Raw genomic sequence first — 20522 nt, 5'->3', positions numbered from 1 at the left:
TTTTATGTGGTCAAGAATCTAATGCTTTCAATCGATGTTGAATGGTCAGATGAAAGCATACCCGCCAGGACTTTCCACTCAATCAATGATAATTTTTCATGGATATTCGGAGGCATTAGGAAGCGTGGTAGACGATAACGGCCTCTGGCAAAATTGAGGCTCTAAGAATAAAAATAGAACCAACGAGGTGCGATTATGGGATACAAATAGAAGAATGAACGTGAGGATGTTCACATTTTAAAATTAAAAATATTAAATTAAAATTAAAAGTATTAAAGGTACTAGAAAGTATCCTCCAGAATTATATCGTCGATATTTTTTAAAGGAACAACAGTACACCACGCTCACCGCTGCTGGCAGCTAAATTTGATGATCCCACTATAAATCTCTTTGCAAGAAGCGCCAAGTTGCGACGGTGACCTACTGAAAAAGTATAATATTAGGCCTACAAATAAGTTCTGTCGGTTTTCACAATAGATGGCGTAGCTTGTTTTTTATTCCATTGATCCACATTTCCAAACATCGGAAAGCTACTGTCAATAGGCACAAACGTCAGTATAAATTATTTAATTGAAGTGTAAACAACAATACTTTTTTCATCAACGAAAATGGCCAATTTTGTACCAAATAATGTGTTTTTGCGGGGAGTTCTACTTCATTATTTCAATATGAAGAAAAAAGCAACCGAAAGTCATCGCATTTTGGTGGAAGTTTATGGTGACCATGCTCTATCTGAACGAACGTGTCAGAGGTGGTTTGGACGGTTTAAAAGTGGCAATTTTGACTTGAAAGACGAAGAGCGCGCCGGACGGCCAACAATTTTTGAAGATGAAGAATTAGAGGCATTGCTCGACCAAGATCCATCGCAAACGGAAGAAGAACTTGGAAAAACACTTGGAGTCACTCAGCAAGCCATTTCCAACCGTTTAAAAGCAACGGGAATGATCCGAAAGGTCGAAAATTGGGTTCCGTATGAACTGAAGCCAAGAGACGACGAACGTCGTTTTTTCACGTGCGAACATCTGCTCCAACGACAAGAAAGGAAGGGTTTTTTGCATCGAATAGTTACTGGCGATGAAAAGTGGATCCATTACGATAATCCCAAGCGTCGGGCAACGTGGGGATACCCCGGCCATGCCTCATCATCAACGGCCAAAGCGAATATTCATGGTGAGAAGATCATGCTGTGTATATGGTGGGACCAGCTGGGTGTGGTATACTATGAGCTGCTAAAACCGAACGAAACGGTCGCGGGCAAACTCTACCGACGTCAAATGATGCGTTTGAGCCGCGAACTCAAGAAAAAACAGCCGCAATACCAGCAAAGGCATGATAAAGTTATTTTGCAACATGACAATGCTCGTCCACATGTTGCACAGCCCGTTAAAACATATCTAGAAACGTTGAAATGGGAAGTCCTACCCCACCTGCTGTACTCTGCAGACATTGCTCCTTCTGATTACCATTTGTTCCGGTCGATGCAGCATGGCTTGGCTGACCAGCACTTCTCCAATTACGACGAACTCAAAAAATGGCTCGATGAGTGGATAGCGGCCAAGCAGGCCAATTTTTGGCGCGATGGTATCTACGAATTGTCTGAAAGATGGAAGAAAGTTGTGGCTAGCGATGGGCTATACTTTGAACAATGAATGTATAACCAATTTTTCACAAGAAAGCTTCAAATTTAAAGAAAAAACCGACAGAACTTATTTGTAGGCCCTATAGAAAGGTCCACTGTCCCAACGGTGAAGACGATAAGAAGCGGAAAAGGGAGTGACACCGTAGAGGCTAAGAGTCCCGGCGACCAAAAAGAAGAAACACCATTGAATTCGAGTTCGTAAAAGGGGTCACGAGAGAAGATGATAAATTCCGAGCTGCGTGGTACCCCTTTGCCCGGAAAAAAAGGGTGACGAACCCTCTAATCTCCCTGCTGAGGATGGACCTCATCCCAAACACAAGAGTAGAGAAAGAAAAACTACCCCAGAAGTGCGGGGTGGTCCTACGGAAAATGAAGACTGCTACAATCGTTCAGCAAAACTTCTTTAGGGATGTCAAAAATGGCATGAAGGAAATGGAAAAACAGTCCAGAGCATTCTAGGCATGAAGGCACTGGTTTCCAAAGAGGGATCTGCATTGTCTCACTGATACGGAAGAGGTGGAGGAGGCGATAAAAAGGGATTACCTAGATATGGGCAACCTTAACCTAGGAATTCAAAAAAGGCCACGTTCGGCTTCGTGAATTGGAGCATAACAGTTGTACGCGAGGATTCCTTCCACCTTCACTCTGACAAATCTCCTATATGAGTATTACATTATTTCACGAAAAACGTATTCGCCGCGACACCTAAATACCATCAAAGTAGTCCCAACAGTTGGGTGGGTTGGGATGATAGCTGCTTTTGCATCTCCGGAAGCTTTTTTAGTAGCCACCTCATTCCTGGAGTTCAGAAAGGTCAAATTATTCTTCTTCGTGGTGCCCTGACAAACTATACTGGGAACAGCCTTAAATCTATTACATTATCCATTTTTTTAAAATTTTAACAGAGGTTACCTTTCGGGAAACGTTTGATGTGGGTAATATTTTCACCGAAATTGATTAGTTCTGGAGGCTCCTTATTAGGTTTTTGCTATGAATATAATACCTACTCATGTTGTATTTATGAATTGTATATAGGAAACATTACGGTCACTCTGGTCCTCGGCCAGAGATCCAATGAGTTAGTTGCCTTTGCCCTGGATGAAAACGCAGATCGTCTATATTTTTTCTCTGAATAAAGTTGCCAAATCTCCCATCAAGCGCGTCCCTTCGTGCGTTATGGGCATGCACATGCAAGCATCAGGACACTTGCGTGGGCATGCTTATGCGCAGGCCAGGTAGATGGGAAGCAAACGCCCAGACGGAGATAAAAATTGACTATGGCCAGGACATTCGGAAATCAAACCAAATATGGAGGACGAGAAAGGTACTTTTTTACGGTACAGGGTTTCGGAAATCCAGTACTGACGATTTTTGGGGACGACCGCAGTGCCTCAGTAGTGGGAAACCTTGGTTACTTTGGCATCTAATGCTACAAGAGATCTTAGCGGAGTGGAAATGGGATCTACACCGGATCTCTTTTGCAAAAGCTCAAAATTTGGGAGGTCACCACTGAGGGCATTGCCCCCAGGTAGTCGAGATTCGTCGCGTGACTCGGAAATGAACTTGGCTGTAAGAGACAAGCGTGGAAGGCAGCAAACTGGAACAGCGTTTGTTTCACTAGGGAAACGCATAAATGAACTCTCTCTCTCATCAACGAGGGGCGGAATATCCACCAAAATATCAGAGCTCTGATATGTGTTATTAAGTTGTCCTATATTAGGATGGTGGAGGAGAAAAACGCCCAAGCGTCAAGTGACAAAGTCCGGGAGACGCAGGTGACGGCTCCTCAACATGAGGTAGGTAAGAACGCGGGCAAATGGAGTAGGGATGGAATAAGTAAACCCCTTGGTGCCCAGCAAGCAGCCAAGAAGAAAAAGGCCTCTTCGCGGAAGAGACCCAATCCGCTGGGGACAAAAGGATAAGAGAATACAACTCGTAAACCCGAAGAATGGACAAAGGTGAGCGGCAAAAAGTGGCACAGAAAAAAAAGGAAATTCGTCCAGAGATAACCATTATTTTCGAGATAGGAGATATGTCCTACGCCGGTATACTTCGGAAAGTCAAAACTGATTCGGAATTGATAGAGCTGGCAATGTGAGTCGTATTAGGCGTCCGCAAAAGCGGGATCTGATGCTGAATCTAAACAAATCCAGCGAGAAGACAATGGATAACTTTCATGGCCAGGTGGAGAAGGTGCTAGGTTAGCAAGCTGAAGTAACAACTCAAAAGCAATAGTTAGTAATCGAGTGCAAAGACCTAGATGAGATGGAAATCCGCGACGCATGTTGTGCAAAGGAAAAAAGGGAGTGAACGGCCAGCACGATGCAGGTGGTGGCAGGTGTCCGGGATATAGGAGGGAACTGATTCGTAGGGTTAAATGAGGTTGATACAAGTTAACCTTAACCAATGTGAGGCAGCTCAAGACTTGCTCTCGCAAACCAGTCAAGATTCGAATGTGGACGAGGCAGTAATGTGTGAACCTTACCGAAGTTAGCGCTACTTTGGTGAAAAACTCATTTGGAAACGTGGCAATATGGGCATGTGAACGACAAGCCATTTAAGAAACAATATTATTCCCGGGAGCCGGTTTTGTCAGGGCAAAAGTCAAGGGTGTCGATATCTACAGCTGTTATGCTCGTGGAACGTTAGTGCAATATGAGGAGATGCTAGATGGTTTGGTGTTGGACGCTAGAGACTACAGTGCTACAATCATTGCCGGCCATTTTAACATGTGGGCCTTAGACTGGGGAAGTGAGTGATGAACACCAGGGGCGAAATCTTGCTTGAAACCCTCGCGGAGCTGGACACCGTACTAGTCAATGTTGGATGCCCACCTTACGAGGCAGAGGGCTAGACTTAATCGTTGATCTGACTAATCTCAGTACCTCGTTTGGCGAGGGGATGATCTGGTGGGTGAGTGAACACTACAACACAACGGAGGAGGCAAAAGTCAAGTGAGCAACCGAAGTGGAAAAACCAGGATAGCTGCACGGTCCATTGGAGCTTTCGAGAAAGAAATTTTCCTAGTGGCTTAAGAAGGAGGTCATGACTCGAAGGGAATGGCACTGGAAAAAGTGAACCAACTGCGAACGAAGTTCCACTATAGTAGCAAACCAGACTACTGGTGGTACCAACAAATCTCGCTGTTGAGAGCATCCTGTCTGCGAGCGAAGGGGCTTTGCCAAAGCACGAGAGGCAAACCAGAACAGTCGACCTACGAAGTAATCTCATGAAGGCTATAAGGGAAATTAAGCACTTGTGCCTTGAGGCAAATAAGAACCCGTAGGGCACTGGGTACAAAGTTGTAATGAACAAGATTTGTGGACAAAACTCATTCCAAGTGATGTCCTGCGACTCTTGTATAAAATAATCGCAATTCTTTTCCCCAAACAGCAAGAAAGTGGACCTCAGCCAATGGTTCAAAAGGACGTCTTCACAATCAGAGGACAGGGACAATAAGGCTCCAGGATTGGTTTTGATTCCGAACAAAGCCCTGAAGTTGGTTGCTAAAATCAAACCCGCATGGCTAGGCACACTTAAATCGTGTATGTTGAAAGCAGTGTTTTCTGCCCTGTAAAAAAGGCAGATGTTGGTTCTACTACCAAAGCCCCAAAAACCACCTGGCACTCCCATCTTCACATGGATCGATCTATCTTTTAGAAACTTTTTGTTACGAAACGGAGGATGGGCCGAAGGAATATGTTGTGACATAAGGTGTTCCCTAAGGCTCCGTATTGGGGCCCCTGCCGTGGAAAGTAATGTATGACGGAGTGCTCGGCCTTCGCTTGCCAAAATAGGCAACATTGATCGGTTTTACAGACGACCTCGCGGTAGTTGTAGTTGCAAAACTGCTCCAGGACGTGAAATTGGATGGAAATAAAACCATGCATTCCATCAAAGCATGGCTCCAAATGATGAAATTGGGCCTGACAGAAGTCAAGACGGAGGCGGTCTTTATTACCAACCGCAGGAAAAACAATACTGTCAAAATCCGGGTTAGTAACCACCAGGTCGTTTCTAAATCGATCATTAGATACCTGGGGGTAATGATTGATGCGAAGTTGAGCTTTAACGGGTACATGGATTATGCACGCGAAAAGGCAGTAAAGGCTTGCTCATCACTAGCAAGGGTGATGCCCAAGGATGATGCCTAATATTGGAGGGCCAAAATCGAGTCGCTCGTAACTTATCGCAGGGGTGGTGAAATCCATCCTGTTATTTGCGACTCTTGTCTGGGCGTGGTGTGAATCAGGAAGGGTAAGTTCGACATACCGGCCAATCACCCTGAGGGTGTGCAGCGCATACAGGACAGTATTCGATGAGGCAATGAGTATCAGGGTGGAGATGATTCCCTTGGATCTTCTACTGAATGAGGAACACTGTCTTCACCGAAGAAGAAGGGCGAATCCGGCCACATGACCGCGGGCCTCCAGAAAGCCACTAGGAAAGAGTTGAACAGGAGGTGGTAACAACGGTGGGGTAATTTCGAAAAAGGCCGCTGGACCCATACACTGATCCCGTGTGTTGAAAAATGGGTCGAGCGGATGTATAGAGAGTTGAATTACCACCTAACACAGTTCCTTATGGGATACGGTGGATACAGGAAGTACTTGCATTGCTTCGGATTGGATGAGTCCTCAGACTGTCCTCATTGTCGCAATTAAAAGGGGCAGGTTGAAGGATGCCCTCAACGATCGTTCGATGAAAGCATTCTCGCCGGGAGTTTCCAATTAATCAATAATAATTTCTCAGGCGCATGGTAGATGACAATGGTCTCGGAAAATATTTGAATTTTACAAATAAAAATAGAACCAACGAGGTGAGATTTTCAGATACAAATAGAAGAATGAACGCCAGAGTGTGTACATTTTAAAATTAAAAATATTAGAATCTTTCAGCGGTGTTAGAAAGTATCCTTCAGAATTACATCTTCGTTTGCTTTTTTCCATGAAAACCCTCTTTATCTGGCATTCAACCTCCTTGAATACCCTTTAATCCGACTAGTAGACGAAAGCTATCGCATTTAAACCCACCATTTTTGGTTTACAATTCATCCTTTACCTAAGGAAAATGTACATCAGATACATAGCTATGCATATGTATATACATATGCGTGGGTATGCAGTTGAATATATGCTAGGATATTGACTTTTGAATATCAGAAAAGGTGACCGAATTTGAAATGCTCGAAAGTAAGGCACTGGGATTACCTCGTACCAATATCTGCATATTTTGAATGCCAACAATGCCTTTAGAGCTTTCCCTTATTTCGTACTACCCTTAAATACTCGTATCTTGCGACTTGACATTTCAGGTGTATTTCGGTGAGTACCTTTCAGAATAATGTGTGGGAGGAGCTTACTTGTTTGATGCATTTCATATTGATGTGAGGATGAGGATTAAATTTGAACTTTAAACGCCTCATTGCATCGAGTACGTATGTTTTGGGGAAATGTTTCATTATTTCAAAGATGAATTACGTATACTATATTTAGCTATTATCAGCATCCACAGTCAGATGGATATGAGTAAGGATAGATTATAGAATCAGCAAGAAATGTCTTAATATTTACACTTCAAGCGAAGTTGATGGTTTGACCTTAGACATTTCCCCAAATAAGTTTCAAATTCGCCATGATATTGAGAGGAAGTATAGGTGCAAGTTTTTGTTAGTTACGGTCTATGAGAATAAGTTTTCTCACTTTATAGCTATCTCCGGAAGGAAGAAAGTATACAAACTATTTTCGCATTGTCACGAATGCTATAGAGAGAAAACCTGAGCTCGGGGTTAAAATTATGCGGGCACTTTATTATCCCTTTAGATTCAGCCATTTCGTCGTGACTTTATCCGGGCCCTATGGTAGGCTTAGTACAGAGACCTATTTGACACCGGTGGAGACAATATACTCCTTGGGTAAACCTTCGTTTCGAATTTGGTTGAAGTTGGTCTAAGCTAATGTATTCCTCATATCCAAACATCTTCAGCCAAGTTACCATAGAAACTAATTTGGTAATGGTATTAATATGTTGTAGTGAGCGCGGTATCTCGTTCACTTTTCCCAGGTTCCATCCGAACTTCCTTTGGATCCAACATTTACCACTTAGAATACTTAATTTTAATTATTTTTTAAAAAACCTAACAACTGGTTGCTTTCCCTTAAATTTAAAAATATCATTTCATTTGAACAAATTTCAATTTGCATTAACTAACAATTCTTGATTGTCGTCGAACATTGACCGGGGAAAATGTACGTTGGCCTTTTTGCTAGTACTTCAACTAGCCCCGGTTACGTCTTGTTGAATGCACATAGACGCATCGGTTTCCCTGGGCTAGAACGAATATGCATCAAAAAAATGTGAGTTGATTTTTGCTTCCACTGAGTCGACTTGAATTTGAAGTTGAAGGCCGGTGTCATTGGAATCAAAAATGAATGTGACTGGGACCGGCTGATCAGGAGGCAGCTGATAAACTGGACATGGGATAGAGGGGTCCTAGTAGGTGCTTCAAAGACGCAGGATAAACAGCTGTAGAGCAATTGATTAGAACTGTTTGGTTTTGTGTCATTAAGAGTAGAGAAGAATTCCTTAAATCGGGGAAAATAGGTGGTGCAGAAGAGGCTTTGAGAATTATTTAGTTTTGTATAATTTTGAAATGAATTTATCTGGGAAATCACCGACAGCGATTCCGGAGAGCCATCAAGTGAGCCAAAGAAGGAAAACCATGAAGATTGAGTGAATTTGTGGTGGCTGAAATGGGTCAAAGTGCTTCATTACCATAATCGGTCACCGAGGAGTGAAATAATTTCAACTGGCGATGCGGTTTTCACCTGAATTCCTGGTGCGGTGTCGGAGCTTCAAATATGTGTATGGGTGTGTATTATCCAATGCATGTTGGAAAATTCAATTTTAAATCTCTTTTGTGTACTCACATGTTTGACTACTTTATTAATTAAATGTTTGATTACTTTATTAATTAAAAAATTGGATATTTGGTGATGACTGGTGTGCTCCAGTGGCTAATGTTATTAAGGCTGTATAGGCTGATCGGATACTGTCGTGGAGTAGCAAAGAAGATTTAGAATTTTTTGGTTAGGACGCAACAGTTTGTGAAGCGTGTGGGTTATCGTTGGTCTCAATTAGCTATTTTTTTTTTAAGTTAGGCAGTCCTTTCGTCTCTCCTCTTCTTTAACCCCGCAAAACTCTTATTATCAAGGGAACATCCTCCAATAGAATAGCCTCAGCCTGTGGATGTCATGGTAAGTCGGGAAACTTAGAGGCTGCGTCCGACAAAACATCTGAGGTAGGTGAGACATCGATCGAAGATTCTCCGTTGTGGATCCTCCCCTTCGATCGCGACGCTCGGGTCCGGAGTTTTACGGCTCCACACGCGTGGTCGAGCCGTTTTTTTTCATTTTCAGGTTTAGCTCGCGCGTTGTTTATTTCGATAGGTGCTCCCGAATCCCGATGTTTGATTTCAGGACGATGGAGCTTCAATGTTTACGGGCGAACCTTCACGACCAATTTCCTCATCTTTTTAGGTTTTTGGGATAATTTGGTCGTCTTCGATCGCTCAGGATGATCTTTTGATCATCGCCAATTGCTTACAATCGTTAAAATGTTTTGATACAGGAACGTATTAGGCGTGGGAGCGACGTCCTGTATAGAGGACTATTTTACCTTCCTTGTCGAAACGGCGGTTATTACTTTTATAGGATATTTCTCGCTAACTCCCCGAATGCGGAACAGTGAAATGACGGCACCGGTTTAGAGCCTTATTGATGTAAGGGATGTTGGAAAGCTTTGAGTTGATAGTGACGCCAAGGTAACTTTGTTTCTGATAGCCACCATTTTTGGTGCCATCTTCATTTTTCCTTTAAAGATCGTTGTTTTGGGACATCTGTGGTAAAAATTGAGAAAACGTTTGCGGAGAAAACAGAGCCTTGTGAGATTGCAGCTGTATTAGCGTAAGGAGAGGACAGTTGAACTTTTACTCGAGATTTCCGCCCTTCTAGCAAGCTAAGGATTAGCTTGAAGAAGAGGGGATGGAAATGAATCATGTTGTTTAGCTAGACTTGCTGTCTTGCCACATGGAGTCGAAAGCTTTCCTAATGTCAAGGTAGCAGGCTATCGAAGGTGCCTTGCAATTAATTCCGAGCCGAACGTCGGTATTCGGGACTAAGAAGACATGCTCCGCTCCAAAATTTTGATGGAGGTTGAAAGGGAAGAGATAGGTCTGTAGGTATCCGGATGGAGCTGATTTTCGTTCTTTTTTTTAGAATGGGCGTGATCTGAGCACACTTAAAGCTCGAAGGGAAATGGGGGTTCAGAGGAAGTGATTGATGGATACAGACAAGATTGTGGTGGAAATTTTGTGAAGTCCGGTCGACCTTTTCTTTTCTTGTTTTTGATGAGCGTTGCAGCCATTTTGGGTTTGATGAAATTGATTTGCGGGATTGAACCAGAAATCTGGCAGGGAAGAGGGGATGGTGGAAAGGTCTAGTGGGGCTAGCTGTTTGGAGCTAGAGCAGTGCGGATCGTACAAAGTTAATTGATGCATTAACTTGAACTTCAAACTTTAGGCATATGAAGTGTGGAGTATGCGCTTTCATGAAATGGTTAGCAAATACGTTTACTTTCTCAGAAGGGGTTATGTTCTGTCGAAGAACGTCAATATGGTTGGCCACTTACCTAAGTTGCGGGGATATTTGCCTGAGGTCACTGTATGTGTTTGAGTTTAGCTCGATATTGGTGAGGCGGTTATGGAGGTGGTTAGTATGCAGGGTCAAAATCTTTTCACAGATTGAGGTATTGAGATCATGGCTCTCATTCTTTATTGACGAAGTAATGCAGAGAATATCTTTTTACTAAATAATCTCCACCGTAGGATTTTCTTGTAGTGGATGTCTTCTAGGATATTGATCGGGGTTCTGTTGGAGTTGGAACTGGAGTAATTTATCTTTTAGGGATGGGCTTATAAGCCGTGAGCTGGCGGTCCTGAAATCCTGGAAGCTGTAGCTCTAGGAAGCGGTGGTAGAGTGCCTCGTTCGGGAGTCAGATGCCGAGACGCCTCAGGTTTTCAGATCCACAAATAATGAGTGATGTGTTTTTTTTTCTGAAGGGAGGGTGGACGTGTAGAACTGCACCTTACGTTCCATGAGAAGATTTGTCCGTTGCATGGCCTTTGACCGCACCATCCGTGGCCTGCGTCAGATTCCCGGCCTCTCCATTTATTCAGGGGTTTACTTAAAGCTGTTTTTACGGCGCCGCTTTGCCGTTACCATTTGGAGTGTGCCCTCCATTTAGGGCAGCAAAACCACCTTTTTATTCTGGCTTTTAAGCATTTTCTTACACTGGCCCGTTTTTTTCCACGTGGTTGCCTTCTTTTCGTAATTTTATCAGGAGGCAACTGTTTACTGTTTTACGCACACTGGTGGCGACACTAGTCATGTTATAAAGAATTTTCAATAAGAGCAAATGCAGAAAAGTTAGTGAACATTTTAATTTTTAGCTTAAGCACTAAACTGGACGAAATTAATAGTAATTTTTTTGTTTGTTTGAGGGTTGAGGGTGTCCTAAGTCCATCATCCACTTGATGCCGGGATCAGGCCGATTGGGAAGTAACTTTTCTCCACCCTTAGTGGTCCACAAATTGCTCTGATTTGGGGTAGTACCTAATCTCTCAAAAGAGATGCGGTTTCGTCCAGGGTAGAGGCAACTCATAATCTATTTGCGAATTTATATAATGAAGCAGCGTTTAAGGAGTTGGCTGTGCCGAAAACGCAAGTCACCTCTCTTGGAACTAAGAGACAAAGATGGCAGGAATTGGAGGACGTGATCGAAGAATCAAGATTCGTTGAGACAGTTGTAGTGGCCGCGACAATGTTTTCTTTGGCTCGCCCAGGGACAAACTGACGGGGGAATGCATTTCGTAATATGGCGAAATTGCTTCATTTTTTGTCGTCCTAAAACTCCTTAGGCTCTCCCAATTTACTACTTTCAGTTTTCCAATTCCTATCCCCACATTTCAATTTTAACTTTCAACTTCAACACGCAACCTTCAAATTGAGAAACTTTATTTATTTTATAAAAAAACCAACAACTCCTTTCCTTTTGAAAAACCCGAAGAATTTATTTTCATTTGCATAATTCAAAATTTTACTTTAATTCCCAAAATAGTGCAAGGTAATATTGAACGGTGATAACTTACATTCACCTCGATTGCTGTACTTACATAATTTTGGAACGCTGTTGTTTTCGCAACACAATGTTCCATCATAGTTTCTGAACGGGGTATGAAGTGCTGTTGTTGTCGCTGAGCCGGCATATACTTCTAAGTTCAAGGCTAGGTATAGCGGGACCGGCTGATCCGAGAGACAGGTGATGAGCGGGAGACGGGATAGGAGATAGCTTTTTGTTTTTAAAGAGTTTGAATTGGAGTGCAGTTTTTGGACGAGTAACAAGTTTGCATTCTATTGCTAAGTTTTTTTTTTTCTATTGAAAGTTTTTGTTTAAAATTTCATTAATTTTCCGTCAATTATTGCTAAAAGGGACATCTTCCAAAAGGCTGGGTGAGAACCTCAATAAACAGCTGAGACAAGAGAAACAATGATTACGGCTCCACGCACGCGGCCGAACCGTCGTTTTTTGGTGTATTAATTTTCAGGATCCGGTGCGGATCCACGAACCTATATAGACACGTGAATGTTGTAATAGTGACACGTGAGGGATCGAAGCGCGCAAAAGACCACCCTACATTCGCGAGCCCGGCTAGCACAGAGGCGTGCAAGCACGTGCGTTTGGATAGGACTTCCGGCAGACCTTTACGGTCAATTAAGCCGATTTCTTTTAGATTTTGAGATAGCTCTTCATTCTAGGTCATCTCCAGCCACTCATGATGGTCGTCTGAGCATCGATAAGCGGTCTGATTCATTACCCAATGCATACTGAAGAACAAGGCTAGAAAAGGCTTCAGCAATGACGAAGGATGGAAGGTACGGAGTATGCATTAAAAACCGGTTGACTAGTAGTTTCCAAATGGAGTCAAGCCTACAGCAAGGGAATTGCCACGCCTTGGAGCAGTTGTCACAAGGATAACTTCAAAGGATATACTGTAAGAAGTATATGCAGACGGTGTTTACACTATGACTACGATTGGGTGTGAAAGCAGTGTCCTAAGGGCTGAAACCAACTGCTGAGAAAGGGCAACGTGTCAAAAATAAATTACACAATTCAGGAATTTTCAAAACCATGAACAAACCGAAGTTTGCAAAGAAGCATCAATAAAAGCTAATTTATCAGGGAAAATGGATGAAACGAACAATGGTAATGGCTGTTCTTATTTAAGTTCTCATCTCACCTGGATTATTCAGGTTATCGTGCTCATCCCTACTCATTATTAATAGGTTCAAGTTATTAGATTAACTCATGGAATTCATGATGGTCCTTGAACGTAAAAATTAACGATCACGTGGTGTTCCCTAATGAGTTTAACTCTTCGCGGGTGCCAAACGTGGTCAATATATATCCTCTAATTTGCACTATTATCTTACAAATTAAATTATTAAATGAATTTAATCCACTGACAAGTAGGAAACCATAGCTACGGCTACATATTGAAATATCTGTGGGTGAACAATTTTCCTGTCGTAACATACGAATCACAGATAAATTCTCAACGAAATTACTATCACTGGGATAATTTCGCGTATAATTGAATTGATTTTGCTTTTGGATGTGTCCTGGCTGCAATGCCATAATTTCGAGTGCACAAATCGAATCAGTCCCTGCACTTTGAGCAGCTAATTGGATTGTTACAAAAATCTGAAAAATTTTGATTTATTGTTAATTGTGGAGAGGTTTTCCTGTTTCTGGATTATCCGAATTGAAGCACGTACGGATCATGTTCAATGGGGGTGACCTGGATCGAATGTGGTTTTCATTTTGAAATTTCGTGTTGTTTATGTGCAGCTCGTTATAAAACTAATCAACCACATTAGGGAGACTCGTGCTTTCTGATAGAGTAATTCTAAATCGTATAGCGGCCATCCAGTAAACCACGTGCTCAGAGTAGGCTTCTTAGTCAACCAAAAAATGAAACCTGCTGTTATCGGCTTTGAAAATATAAGCGAAATTATGCACTCCGCATTTGCGAGGCAAGTTTAGAAATATAAGACTCATAAATGTTCACACCCTTACAGAGGAAACTGCAGAGTCGGAGAAGGATACCTTCTACGAGACAGTTGAGCGAACCCTTGAAGCCTGTCCCAAGTATGAAGTCAAAATCATACTTTCAACAGTCAAGTAGGGACCGAGTCCGTATTCAAGCGATACGTCGGCTCCCATAGCTTGCATAGGGACACAAATGGTAACGGCCTGCGGATTACTCAGTTAGGAGTATCGGATGACATGGTTGTTGGAAGTATCTGGTTTGCGCAGAAAGCGGTCAACAAACATACGTGGGCCCCTCCAGATGGGATCACTTTCAACTAAACTGACCAAGTGTTGATCGAACGCCACCACCTCTCACCCTTGATGAATGCCAGACCATATAGGGGGGGGGGAGGCAATATAGCCTCGGACCACTATCTCGTTCGCAAGGTGCTTCGAGCTCGACTGACGACACCACCTACAATCCCCTCTGACAATCAGGTGGGAGTGAATACTGAAGCCATCCACAACACAGCCCTCCGCAACACCTATAAGAGGGAAATGGATGCTGCAATAACCATAGTCAACAGAGATCTTGGATATGAAGCATCAACAATGCCGCATACCGAGGAATGTTGCATTCTCAAAGAACGCGGGCACGCGCAGGAAAAAGGAAGCTTGCGAGAACCAACAAGTCTGTGAACTAGAAAAGTACATGGAGCAACCGCACTAGGCGTGGAAGTTTTACCAACAAGTCAGCAGAATGAAGCCTTATACATCTCGATGTTCATCCTGTCGAGACAAAGAGGGAAATCTGATTTCCGATAGAACGAGCATATTTTTTTTTTTATATAGGGTAGGGGAATGCATTTACGCACACAGTGTTGGACTCCCGATTCGGTACGTCGTCGGACTACCAACTAAACACCTCCCCATCGTCAGAGAGCTAGCCTGGAACCGTTTGTCACATTACGTCGGGCTAGTCCCCGAACTCTCCCGTCTTGTGGAGCCTTCAAATCAGGGAATTCCTTTCACCAACGGGAGGGGAGGGGAGGAAGGAAACTGTCAGTTCAAGGAACCCCCTGCTATCCGACTCCTCCACCGGTCGAGTTCTATTTTCTTAGCAACGAAAAGGGCCCGAACGTAATGGGCAACACGGTTCCACCTGTCAGCAGTCCTCAGCATCTCTTCGACAATGTTGTCTGGAGAGAGATCCCCTGTGTTTAAATAGAGCTGCTGACGAACCCTATCCCACCTTCCACAAGAAAAAAAGGTGTGATGGGCGTCGTCCATAACTCCATTGCAAAACACACAATCCGGAGCCTTTCCAATGTTATGCAGGTAAGACTGAAAACTTCCATGTCCGCTTAAAAATTGGGTAAGGAAATAGTCAGTCTCACCATGCTCCCGATTCAGCCATGCACCTAAGTTGCCGATGAGCCGCGCAGTCCATATGCCTCTAGTTTCATTTTGCCAAGAGAGCTGCCACTCGTCCAGAGTGTGTTGCCGTTCTTCGCGAGCAACCACCTCCCTTGGCTCATCTCCCTTGCGCTTGTATATGGCCTGACGCTCCCTAGCAAGAAGGGCAACGGGGATCACTCCCGTGATCACCATTACGGCCGGTTCAGAGACAGTACGGTACGCAGACGCCACCCACAACGCTCCCCGTCTCTGTACTTGCGCGAGGCGATATGCCTCCTTGCTAAGAGCGCCAGCCCATACCTCTGCGCCGTAGAGCAGGACAGACTGCGTTGAACTCATCAGGAGACGTCGCCTACTAGACGTAGGACCCTCAATGTTTGCCATTAGCCTACTTAACGCCGAAACTCCAGCCGCAGCCTTGTTCGCTGCTGCTTTGATTTGCTCAGAAAAGCTCGATTATCGACTCGCCGAACGATATGGGACGCATGGTCGGAATTATCTTTTTAGTCAGGATGACTACTTCTGTTTTTTCTAGTGCAAGGTTGAAACCATGAGTAGCCATCCATCCGCTTACCCGTCGCATCAATATGCCGAGTCTGCTTTGCGCCTGTTCGACAGTGCGTCCAGCAACAAGCGCTGCGACATCATCTGCATAGCCAACCAGGCGCGACTCTTCTGGGATGTCGAGTTTAAGCAGCAGATAGGAAGCGTTCCAAACGTCCGGCCCTAGGATGGATCCCTGTGCAACGCCCGACGTGACCTCCATCCACCTTTGACCCTCTAGTGTTTCATAGAGCAGGGAGCGGTTCCTCAGATAGTCCCTCAAAATCCGTAAGAGATAGTTCGGCACGTTGAAGGTATTGTCTAGTGTGCCTAGAATGTCTTTCCATCTTACAGAATTAAAGGCGTTTCTGACGTCAAGTGTTACGAGGAGCACCACCCGTCGAGTTCGGCGGCTATGTGCCTCTGTTTGTCGAATGGCGTCCACGACTTGCATGACAGCATCAATTGTCGATCTCCCTGCTCTAAAACCAAACTGCCGGGGAGATAAATCTCCGGCAGCGCGTATCGCTTCAGCGAGTCTACTTCTGATGAGCTTTTCGAGCACTTTCCCAGCAGTGTCAAGCATACATAGTGGGCGGTATGAAGACGGCAATTCGGGGTCGCCTTTCCCTTTATGGATCAGCGCAAGCCTCGCAACTTTCCAACGAGTAGGGAAAGTGTCCTCTTTCAGGCAAGCGTTGAATGCGTCGAGCAGTAGATCTGGCCGGTGTTGGAATACCAGTTTGTATACCTCTGCTGGAATACCATCGGGTCCTGGCGCCTTCTTGTTTTTCGTAGAGAGGACTGCCTGTTCTAACTCTTTTATAGAGAAAAGTGGACAGTCCTCTGCGTTCTCCGCGCCGACGGCACCATCCCATACGGGGTGTGTAGGGAAGAGTGCCCTTATAATGGGGTCTATCTGCTCGGCCATGCCTCCTCCTGGTCGCCTAGTCGTTGTGTTAAGCGGCGAAGCCTGTGACACTACTTCCGGAGCTCTGCGATTTCCACTGTCCACCAATACATGGAAGGTTTGACGTGCCTCGATGTCTTCCTGGGCATGGAGGCTCCGCTGACCGTCGTTATCAGGTTCATAACTGAATTTACCACAGTGTCAGCTGCGGCACCACCGCCCCCAGGAGTACCCTCCAGCGTGGCCCCACCTGTTCCCAGAGTTTCGACAAATTTCCCGGTGTTCACTTTCACCCGGGGTTCACTGGGGTGGCGCACACCGAGAGTTTGTGTCCACCACTTCGAAAGCAATGTATTGGTGGTCACTTGCCGAGAAGTCTTCCAGAACTCGCCACCCGTCCACCAGCGACATCAGCGATTCCGACGCGAAGGTTATGTCTGGAATACTTCCTTCGCAGCCCGGGCGCCGGAATGTTGGGGTGGATCCGGTGTCTAGAACTACCAGTCCTGTTCTCGACGCCATTTCCAGAATTCGTTTCCTTATGGAATCTGTGTGAGGCATGCCCCATTCAAGTGCTCTAGCATTGAAGTCACCCCCGACTAGGATCCGCCCATCCGTGCTTAAGATAGCGTCCTCCAAAGCATCAAGCCTCCGACGAAAGTCCGGCATCGTTTCATTCGGCATAAGATAGAGACTAAAAAACGTTATCCCTGAACACCGAATCCCGGTAAAGCCGTCTCCTCGGCCTTGGGCAAGAACCCTAAGGAGGATGCTGTCCCGACCCCAGATGGCAGCGGTACCTGATATATCTGGATGCCATGAAACTGAGCCCTTGTTTCGGTACCGCTCACTGATAAGTACTAAATTAGCTTTGGTCTCCGCAGCGAACTGCGCTAACAACTCGTAAGCGGTTGCACTTTGGTGCATATTGGAGCGATGGGTTGAGTACTTTGATAAACTACTGAACAACTAGAACATCGGCGTGTTGGAGGTCCCGCTAACTGAAAACGACGGACAAATACTGCCACCACCAAGTATAGGAGGAACTTTCATCGGCTAACAAATCATAAGTCGCCAGGAGCCGATGGAATTACAGCCAAATTGGTTAAATTTGGAGGCGACCAGTTACACCAAGTGGTTTATCAATTTGTGCTCAAGGTATGGGACAAAGAATCAATGCCTAACGATTGGCAAAGCGGCATTATCTGCTTCATACATAAAAAGGGCAGCAATTATATACGTTGCTGAGTACTATCTATAAGATATTCTCTGCGATCTTGCTAGGTCGGATGGCCCCATACGCAGACAACATCATTGGCCCATACCAAAGAGGCTTCACTCCAGACAAATCAGTAACAGATCAGATTTCCTCTCTACGGCAAGCGATGGAAAAACTGTTGGAATATGGACAACAGTTGCACCATCTGTTTATCGACTTTAAAGCCGCCTATGATAGCATAGCCAGGGTAGAACTGTACACGGCCATGGGAGAATTCGGTATCCCGACGAAATTAATAAGACTGACTAGGCTGACCCTGACCAATGTGAAAGGTCAGATGAAAGCAGCAGGATCACTCTCAAGACCATTCGACATCAACAACGGTCTACGACAAGGGGATGCGCTATCATGCGTCCTCTTTAACCTGGCCCTAGAGAAAGTGATCCGTGATGCTGAGGTGAATGCAAGAGGTACGATCCTCTTCAAGTCCACCCAACTACTGGCCTATGCTGACGATATCGACATCATGGGAAGAACCACCCGAGACGTGCAAACTGCCTTCATCCAGATCGAGCAGGCGGCGCGAGATCTTGGGCTGCACATCAATGAAGGCAAGACAAAATATATGGTGGCAACGTCAGCACCGAAGACGAATCAACCAACAACATCAAACCGCACTGGTCAAACACAAACACGAAGAAGAATAAGGAGAGGAGAATACAACTTTGAGACCGTTGACAATTTCTCCTATCTAGGGTCGAAAATCACAACCGATAACAACTACGATGATGAAATCCGCGCACGGTTGTTGTCAGCCAACAGAGCCTATTTCAGCTTACAAAGACTGTTCCACTCGAAACGTCTCACCATAGGGTCAAAGCTCTTACTGTACAAGACTATGATCTTGCCAGTCCTCATGTATTCCTCGGAAACTTGGGTTCTTAGCAAGAAAAATTGCGAACTCTTGGCCGCGTTCGAGAGAAGAATCCTCCGAAGAATTTTTGGCCCCCTACATGGGGATGGACGATTCCGTAGCCTACACAATGACGAAATCTATGAGCGATACCATGACCGTCCGGTTGTGGATAAAATCCGGCTCAATAGGTTACGGTGGGCGGGTCACTTAATCGGTATGGATGAGGATGATCCAGCCCGAAAAGTCTATAAGGGCAATAGCTATGGTAGAAAAAGAAGACAGGGCAGACCCTGCCTGAGATGGAGCAATCACGTTGGTCAGGAGGCCAGACAGCTTTTAGGGATATCTAATTGGTGGACCTCGGCGCAAAAGCGGTATGTCTGGGACTCCTTATTAAGGCAGGCCTAGACCGGATACCAGCTGTTGCGCCGTTGATGATGACGATGAATTCTAAATCTAAATAGCTGTAGGAAAGATAGCTTTTACTTACCGAAATTTTCTTTTCACCCAAACATCTTGCTACACATGCTGATTCTTGTCGTATTCTGGAATCTGAACTGACCTCAACAAGGAGCTGATCACAATGATTATAACCGAAAAATAGCGTAAAGCAAAAAACGGAGATGTATTTGATAATGACCATTTGCATCTTCGTAAATTACGTATTCCTCCCGAAATCATAAGATATAAATTGGAAAACTCAAAAGTGACCACTAATCAATAAATATCTGGTGTCATTGGAATTCCAAATGAACAACTATGCAGGCGACGGCACTCATAGAACGGAGCGAATTATTTGGAAAACAACTAAATATTCAACTGGGCCTAGGCTGAATTTCAAAACAGTTTAACTATGGGAACGGCACTGTCGTAGGGTGTAATTGTTTGTTGCAATGTTTATAGGACTTTTCATTATGCACTGTAATTTCCACACTGCACCCACTACACTCTGATGCATCCACTTAACCGTTTTGCACAGCACTTCGGAATTTCTCGACCCCTTTCAGCTTTCCCTGATGGTGGTGATAGTGGCGATCCTACAGGTGACCCGGCTGGAACTGACCCTGATATTCGATGTCAATATTTCGTCAAATTGATTTCACTGATAAGCATCCCCGGACAGCATTGCGTGGTGGTGAGGTGCAATTTATACCTGTAATTGGAAAAGAAGTTTGACTGAGTTAGTGCCACATGAAACCATTATGTCTTTACGGACTCAAATAATGAACCTCGGTGGAGTGTATACCTGGACGGTGAAATGTGTTAAGAAGACTTTCAGCCAGACTAAATACTAATTAAATCGGTCGCGATAGGCACTCGGTTTAATTAAACAGTTTAACCTTTTAGTAATGACATGGCGGGTATTTGGGTGGCCCCCGGGAATGTTCCATGCAAATTCACTTAGCTTACCCTCATGGAAATTAGACTGGCTTCAATTACGACGCGACTTTTAGGGAGATTCTACTTGAGGAGAATTATATAAGAATTAGCCAAGCATTGTTTGTTTATTTATCTTTAATTTGTTGGTACCATGGAAGCATTCTAATCATGTATATACGCGGATATAAACCCAACTCTTCGGGCAGAAAATAAGTCCTGATCTCCATATGTCCTTGGAAGGTTTTACTAAACAGTGCGTATTTTGGTAAAAATAATTCCGGAAAACCAAAGTGTTTGTTAATCAAATGTAATGAAGAGAATAAACTGCGAACTTTTCAATACGGTT

The 20522-nt window shown here is 44.3% G+C and overlaps 1 protein-coding gene across 1 annotated transcript in view; it reads right to left on the bottom strand.

Annotated features, from left to right (window-relative positions):
• Positions 1 to 20005, bottom strand: part of LOC119647224 (tyrosine-protein kinase receptor torso) — a 108572-nt gene extending 88567 nt beyond the window's left edge. The window contains exon 1 of the mRNA XM_038048056.1: positions 19287 to 20005. Coding sequence (XP_037903984.1) covers positions 19287 to 19445 — 159 coding nt within the window. The 5' untranslated portion in view covers positions 19446 to 20005. The remainder of the gene's footprint in view (positions 1 to 19286) is intronic.
• Between the last annotated feature and the right edge of the window lie 517 nt (positions 20006 to 20522).

This window comes from Hermetia illucens, chromosome 1 (genome assembly GCF_905115235.1).
Source record: "Hermetia illucens chromosome 1, iHerIll2.2.curated.20191125, whole genome shotgun sequence".
NCBI classification, from domain to species: domain Eukaryota; kingdom Metazoa; phylum Arthropoda; class Insecta; order Diptera; family Stratiomyidae; genus Hermetia; species Hermetia illucens.
The sequence above is the reverse complement of the archived record's forward strand: the minus strand, read 5'-3'. Positions and strand labels throughout refer to the sequence as shown.